Here is an 8,205-nt window from a genome sequence, read left to right on the forward strand (position 1 = left end):
CGTGGATTCTGTGGGTACAGGTGAACCAAGAATGCATATGTTCAACTTATTGCAAATGGTCTACAGTGTTGTATGCATACTTTGGCAAAACTGCGAACTCAAATATCCACAAAAGTGCAAGAGTTCCGAAATCCATGAAAATGTGTACCCACAAAAGTAAATGAATCCACAGTATTCAAAACTGTCTGCCTTGTCTGAAGCTATCTCAATCGTCTTTTTTGCAATAGAAAAATAAAATATAATATTCAATATGTGAAAGTCTACTTTTATTGATATGCTGGCAATATTTCCCCAAAAAACTTAAATTTAGTTTTAGAAGACCGAAGAATAAATATTACTAACAAAAGGCAATATTAGAATTTTTTTAGGATGCTTATACAGAAAAAATAAACTGAGACGTACATCATACTGAATCAGTAAGGTGTTCACATCAAACGTCGTGTACTGTAAATCTGCTTACAATTCGTTTCATGCTACGCGCGTTATTAATTGGCACCACATTTTGCTATGTCATTTCGTCATAGATAGAAAAAAAAGTATCAGTCATTCCTAAAATAAAACAGAATATACTGAGAACTTAAATATTGTCAATTTCTTGATTTTCATCAGTCTAGTTAAACTGTGAGACATCAAAGAAATTGAAAAAACAAGATAGGAATCAAGCCACAGGAGTAGTGCGTATCATATACTGACCAGTTTGTGCTACAATCGAGTTTTGCAACAGTCTAATATGTCAAAGCTTGTGCTTATATTGAACATTGTAGATATAATAATACATAACCAGCCTATAATGTAATATTTGTACCATTATTATGGAGCTCTTCTCACTGTCAATTTGACATGTCCATCATTCATAAACTTGAGATGATCCCTTGCTTCTGTGTGTCTCATTGTTGACATGTTCACCCCACCCACTGTAACAAGTTCATCTCCAACTTTCAGACGACCACAATTGGCAGCAGAACCTTTTTTAAATATTTTTTTGATTTTGACAGGAACATCTCCCAAGGGGCTTCCTATTCCCCCTTCAATAAGAAAACCAAATCCTGTAACTCCTTTAACCATTGTAAGTTCCATCAGCCTATCAGAATTGGCTTCTTCTGCATCTGTTATACCTAAAGAAAAACAAACTTAACCACAATATAAAAATCAACTGTAAACTTATCAGAGAGGAACAGTTTGTGTTTCCAACTTTTAACAAGAGATCTAAAATGAAATACTATTTTTAATTCAAAGGAATCTATAAATTACAGTATCGATTGAAATAATGAGATTTGTACGATTGCTTTGTCAATTAGACAACTATCCAACAGGGTTGATATGCATAAAACTTTAGTCATATCAGCTTTCAAATTTAAAAACAAAGTTGAACATGTTTTATATACCTGAATGGCTAAATTTTTTTCTATAAAAAAGTCTTTTTGGGCGCATTGCATTTCCGACAATTTTTACAAAATCCAAACTTTCTTTTGCGCCACAAGGGTATATTTTATGTGTACCAAAAAAAAAACTATATTTGCGCCATTTTACACGTAACTATTGCATATAACGGAACATGTAAATATATGTATTGCTACATCGCGATAAGATTTTTTTCACCATGGGTTAATGAGTAAGTTCATACTCATTTCTAATATAAAACTGAGAGTCAATTAAGTTAAAAGTTTATAGTGTTCACATGTTTGAGGATGTCAAGATGGATATTGTCAATTCAGAGACAAACAGACCACTGGGTTTTCTCAATTGAACTGATGCATATATATCATTGTCGGGGTTGTTTATTGTCGACTATACGCTATGGGATTTTCTCATTTTTGAAGGCCGTACGGTTGCCTACAATTGCTTTCATATATACTTCATTTGAACTGGATAGTTGTTTCATTGGCAATCATACCACATTTCATCATTTTTATATAGAGGAAATAAGTCTGTATTTTTTATTACAACAAATGAAGGTTATCCAGTGCACATGAAAAAACTGGAGCTATTACTTACAAGTCTTAACTTGTGTCGGAACAAACTTTTGGTTTGACTCTAGTGTAGAGTGCTTTTACGTTTTATGATCTCGTTAATTTATAACAGAATTGTGTCTGAACACTATTATGAAAATTCTCTTATTAAAAACGTATCAGTGTATATAGTGCCTTCATTGATTTCGGAGGAAAATATTTTATCATGCAATCAAAAACTGTATTTAAAAGTTATTATTTAAGAAAAAGTCTGTTGAATAAAACTTTATTTTTTATACTATTTAAAATTGAGAATGGAATTTTACCTGTATTTACTTGTATTATTGGCGCAAATGAAATGTTTTATTTTGGTGAAAATGCAATATGGTTTGTGGCGCAAATGAAATATGGTTTGTGGCGCAAATGAAAGATCATTTTTGCCCCAAAAAATGTCACTTGGCGCAAGTGAAATGCTAATTGGTGCAAAAGCAAAGCACCGGTCTTTTAACAAAAAAAGAAAACCTCTTATATTATCAAAATCTCAATAAATGTACTGATATTTAATTAGTGACTTCCAGACACTAATTTGCCGAAAGAATAGTTTAGTTAACAAATGGGACCATATGAAAATAGAGAAAAAAATGTCAAAGCTCTTTCGATTCACTTATCTGTCACATATTTGCTTATAAAAAAATACGTGCATGTAAGACTTAGTTTTGTAGAGTATGCAGGTAGAGTTAAATAATGTGGAAATAGTTCACCGTACACCTAGTTCAGCACAGTCAGACATTATCTTATTTTTTTATACAAGATTAGCTTTATCATTTATCAAATATACTTTGAATGGTGTAAAAAGGTTGAAAAGCGTTCAAACAGTTGACATAAACTACATAATTCTTAGGGTAAGCATTTATTTATGTAAAATTTATTCTTATATTTGATACCCATAATATCAATATGTCTACACTGATGCCTAGGTTGCTGAAATCTTGCATTGCCGCCTAACCTATCTGGAAAAACGTTTTGTATGGGGCACTGAACAATTTGGTGCTGATCAAAATATCTTAAACAAGAATAATTATAAGCACATGATCGATTCACTCATTTACCATGAGAATTGAATGCGTAACCTTTAAAGCATACCGTGCTAAATGGCGCATTGATAATACCAGATGAAGGATACATATAGAGAAGCCATCGTTTAGGGTCAACATCAGCCCAAGAAGCACCTGGATCCTGCAACATTCTGATGCAAAATTGTTTCACCTAAGTGTTCACTGCTTAGTACTAGAACCTGGGTGTATACTATGCAGGTATTTGAGTTTTTGTTGATAAAAAACATTCGGGTGTGCAGTACAATGTTTACTAATATAGACTAATAAAATTGAGAAAGGAAATGGTGAATATGTCAAAGCGACAACCACCCGACCATAGAGCAAACAACAGCCGAAGGCAACCAATGGGTCTTCAATGTAGCGAGAATTCCCGCACCCGTAGGTGTCCTTCAGCTGGCCCCTAAAATATGCATAATAGTACAGTGATAATGGACGTCATACTAAACTCCGAATTATACACAAGAAACTAAAATTTAAAATCATACAAGACTAACAAAGGCCAGAGGCTCCTGACTTGGGACAGGCGCAAAATTGCGGCGGGGTTAAACATGTTTATGAGATCTCAACCCTCCCCCTATACCTCTAGCCAATGTAGAAAAGTAAAACAATAACAATACGCACATTAAAATTCAGTTCAAGAGAAGTCCGAGTCTGATGTCAAAAGATGTAACAAAAGAAAATAAATAAAATGACAATAATACATAAATAACAACAGACTACTAGCAGTTAACTGACATGCCAGCTCCAGACCTCAATTAAACTGATTGAAAGATTATGTCTTCATCATATGAATATCAGGTACAATCCCTCCCGTTAGGGGTTTAGTATCATACTATCATAAAATATATGAGAAGAACATAACCCGTGTCATGCCAACAACTTTTTTTTTTTTTTTTTTTTTTTTTTTTTTTTTTTTTTTAGAAATAAATGTGTTTAGTTCCGATGCAAAGACCCTATCAGTGAATCAATGTTAAAGCCAAAATATGCAATCTTTAATGACCTGACAACAGTATCGTAACTATATCCCCTTTTAATAAGTCTATTTAAAGGTTTTGTTAGTTTCTGAGGAGAATACTGACATTTTTGTGCTTTATAAAGAATATTTCCATAAAATTTTGGATGTGAAATACCTGAACGTATAAGATGTCTGCATGTTGAGTTATATTTACGAATTATTTCCTTATACCGGTGATAAAATTTAGTAAATGTTTTGACCAGTTTGTGATATCGAAAACCCTGGTGTAATAATTTTTCAGTAATACATAAATTTCTCTCGCTAAAATCTAATACATTGTTACATACACGAGCGAATCGTACAAGTTGAGATATATAAACACCATAAGATGGTGACAAGGGAACGTCACCATCTAAAAATGGATAATTAACAATAGGAAATGAAAAATCATCTCTTTTATCATAAATTTTTGTATTAAGCTTCCCGTTTATGATATAGATATCAAGATCGAGGAAAGGGCAGTGGTCATTGTTATCATTAGCTTTATTTAAAGTAAGTTCTACAGGATAAATTTCTTTAGTATACATACTGAAGTCGTCATTATTTAGAGCCAATATATCATCCAAATATCTAAAAGTATTGTTAAATTTTTGTATCAAATGTTGTTTTGATGGGTCTTTGCTAATTTTAGTCATAAATTGTAACTCATAACAATACAAAAACAGGTCCGCAATAAGTGGTGCACAGTTAGTCCCCATTGGAATTCCAATAACTTGACGATATACGGAATCTCCAAAGCGAACAAAAATGTTATCAAGTAAAAATTCAAGTGCATAAATAGTATCAAAGCATGTCCAATTGACATAGTTCTTTTGTTTATTGCTACTAAAAAATGATCTAAAAGAGTTTGAACATATGTACTCGCATTCCGACTTTTTAAATGCCCAGTTAATTAGGGATGTGAATTTTTTCTTAATAAGAATATGAGGCAAAGTGGTATATAGGGTAGAAAAATCAAAACTTTGAACAGATTCAAAATCACCAATATATGCATGCAATTTATCAAGTACTTCCAACGAGTTTTTGACACTCCAAAAGTAATTAATTCCACTATTTTCAAAGGCCTTATTTGAACAATTTATTATCAGGTTTTTTATTGTACCAAGTGTACTAGTAAGTAAAACAGACAATTTAGTAGTTGAGCAATGGCTGGAAGATGAAATAAATCTATATTTGTAAGGTTTTTTGTGCAGCTTCGGAAGCCAGTACATAGTTGGGACTTTCATTGTGTTTGGTTCTGCTTGTAAAGAAGTAGCTAAAAGTTTATGTTTGTTACAGATGTCATTTTCTGAAAATGAAGTCAGTTGGAATGTTGGTGAATTCGTGATTTCCTTTTGCAGAACCTCTATATAAAATTTACGTCAAACAATAATGATATTATTAGCAGCTTTATCAGCCGGGACAAAAACAAATTCCTTGGCTAGTTCTGTTAGTTTATTTTTGATACGCGAAATAGGGTTTTTATAGTTTTTGTTGAGGGTAAAATGTTCTTTAAAATGTTGTATTCGAATATCAACTATCTTCATTACTGAATTAAAAAAAGAGTCCAAAGATTTTTTGTCAGCTTTTTCCCGTTTTACCCATTTCAAACAGTAGGCGCGGAGTGAGTCGTTGATGATATTACGACACTCATTCCAGTTAACAGTTGACGGGGGACGATATTTAGGTCCTTTACTGAGGAATGATTTTAACTCTCGGTCGCGAACGATGTTAAGGTCTCCTGTTATAACATGGGAAATTGGTCCATAGGTGTATTCTGAATTACTGCAATTACACGACATAGGTTTATTTTCAGTGATATTTACATCTTTACACAATTGGCTATAATTAAACACATATTTTCGGGTAGATTTCTTGTAAATATAACAAATGAGAGGGAGTTCCGTATTATCAAAATATCCAGGAATTTGGTCTTTAACAGAATGGTCGTTAAAAATACCGGCAATATTTACAAAATCAAAACCTTTATTGACATACTTTATTTTAATAAAATGTTTTTTATGATCTTCAGGGCGATCAATTTTTGGAAACAGTTTAGAATAACAATATGCCATTATAATTTGGACAATTTCATACTTAGGACTGTAATATGAAATTGTGTTGCAATCCTCTAAAATTTTATTTAATTTATTTATAGGTAAAGAACAAAGCTTGGTTAACAGATAATGTCTGCCGTTGTTTTTTGAAATGGAAATTAGGTCCGAAATATTTGTATGGTTGGTCCGAAATTTTCTTTGATTGCGATTTTTTCTGCGTCCATGAGAACGATTTTTACGAACAGTTTTAGAAACTATATCCAAAATGTTAACAGAATCGGTTCTTGATATATTGCCAATTCCCATGATATTATCATTAAGACCGAGAGGGTAGACTGTCTGTAATTTTTTAATCCAATTTAATTCATTTATTTTTCGTGATCGTACAAACTTGGAATGAGATTCACCAGGCTGCTTATTTACTACTTCTAAAGGTTGAACTGTTAAATATTTAATAGGATGACTGTGCTTCTTAAGATGTTGATAAATGATACTTTTGAATTTATTGGGTCTTTTAAAACGATACAGGTGTTCTTGCGTGCGTTTAGATAAATATCGCCCAGTTTCACCTACGTACTGAATACCGCATCCCGGTTTGTTTCATGTGAGTAAATAAATAATACTGTTTGTTTTTCAAGTAATATCAGTTTCAAAATTTAGAGAAAATGTGCGACCATTAAATGTGGACCTTACTGTATTGTTGGTGGAAAGACGGGGACACGTAAGTCAATTTTTTGGCATGACACTTATCGATAGAAGGGTAACCACGATTTTTATTGTTAAAAACGTTAGCTATTGTAGTATTTTTAGATAAGCGATTCTGAAGATTGAGACGTGTAGATACCCTTTGAACGAGTTTAGTATTTAATATTTTTCCATTTCTAAGCTTCATATTTGTTTTTTGGTATGTAGATTTATTACAAAGGAGCAAAGACTGGCGTCCAGAATATGAACCATCACACAGTAGATTAAATTGTGTAAAAATGATAAAACTGTTCGGCTCAAGACGTCAAATGCTTATTGTCATAAGTTACCCGACAAATTTAACAAAAGATAGGGTATATCAAGGTAGCGACTGACGTCTGACTAAATAGATGAATGGGCTAAGAATGGATCTGTCCAGTTACTTATTGCGTCAATTTTTAGTTGTTACTGACTTGATCGTATTAAAAGTTCTCCTTATGAAATAACGACTTTATGTTTATCCCCACGCTAGGCATGTAAATTAACTAATAGTAAGGCCAGGTCAATATATTCTCCTGCCATTATTTTTTGTCTCAAGCTTACAGTGATATTTCTTGCCCGGTTATCACTTGCTTTACTGCACGGAGATAGGGTTTGAAAAACTGGAAAATACCTGATTGAGTAATGGGTTCAGTAAAAGTAGCAGTTGTGCTGATCGGAGTCATAGACACAACCTCTGAACTGAATGAAGTGTTTGCTATTGAACCATCTATATATCTGCTCCAAACGCCCTCATCTCCATCCATACTCGGACGCAAGACAAATTTCTTAGCCGCTGGAGCCATATTGTCACCTCTTTCCTTAGGCGCTACCCTCTTCCTACCAAATGCTCTTAGCATTTTAAACTGAAAAGACAAGGTAAGATAAAATTATTAAATATGTGTATGATCATATTTGATTTAGGTACAATTCCCAAAAAAATCTATGTCTGCTGATACTGCCTTGGACGATTGAGTCTCGAAGCACACATAAATAAGAGTTGGCATCCACCTTAAACAAACAATATTTTCTATTTTGTATCCAAGAATCCAGTTATCTTAGAGGGGCATTAGCTACGAGATTTGAAAAAAATAGAATGTGATTTTGTTTGATTCAATCATTAATAAAAGTGAAATAATAATTCGGCAGCCAATTTGTTTCAATTTTGTCTAAATGAGGAAGGAAACATCCCTGGTGAACTATTCACTTGCAAATTCTAATTGCACGAGGTCGCCAATCTATTATATTAATGTTGATGTTTATCAAGTGACCATCGGCAGATAACGAAAGTAATCTTAATAGTTATTTAGATGACTTATACACTGAAATTTACACGAAATTCTGAAATATATTATCGAGCACATGCA

General features: G+C 32.8%; 1 protein-coding gene across 1 annotated transcript; it reads right to left on the reverse strand.

Annotated features, from left to right (window-relative positions):
• Positions 1-284: 284 nt before the first annotated feature.
• On the reverse strand, positions 285-7,656 carry LOC143070840 (disks large homolog 3-like). Its single transcript, XM_076244962.1, has 2 exons — positions 7,473-7,656; positions 285-1,115 (listed from the first exon to the last, which is right to left on the reverse strand). The coding sequence occupies exons 1-2, from the start codon at positions 7,642-7,644 to the stop codon at positions 811-813; spliced, it is 477 nt and encodes a 158-aa protein (XP_076101077.1). The 5' UTR covers positions 7,645-7,656; the 3' UTR covers positions 285-810.
• Positions 7,657-8,205: the final 549 nt, after the last annotated feature.

The sequence above is a fragment of the Mytilus galloprovincialis genome, chromosome 4 (assembly GCF_965363235.1).
Source record: "Mytilus galloprovincialis chromosome 4, xbMytGall1.hap1.1, whole genome shotgun sequence".
Lineage (NCBI taxonomy): Eukaryota > Metazoa > Mollusca > Bivalvia > Mytilida > Mytilidae > Mytilus > Mytilus galloprovincialis.

What these genes read in the sequence shown, in the direction of transcription:
- LOC143070840 (XM_076244962.1), bottom strand. Translation starts at nt 7,644, where the DNA reads ATGGCTCCAGCGGCTAAGAAATTTGTCTTGCGTCCGAGTATGGATGGA. An exon ending in TGAACCCATTACTCAATCAG is followed by an intron (nt 1,116 to 7,472) that starts GTATTTTCCAGT and finishes GTTTTTCTTTAG; the next exon opens with GTATAACAGATGCAGAAGAA.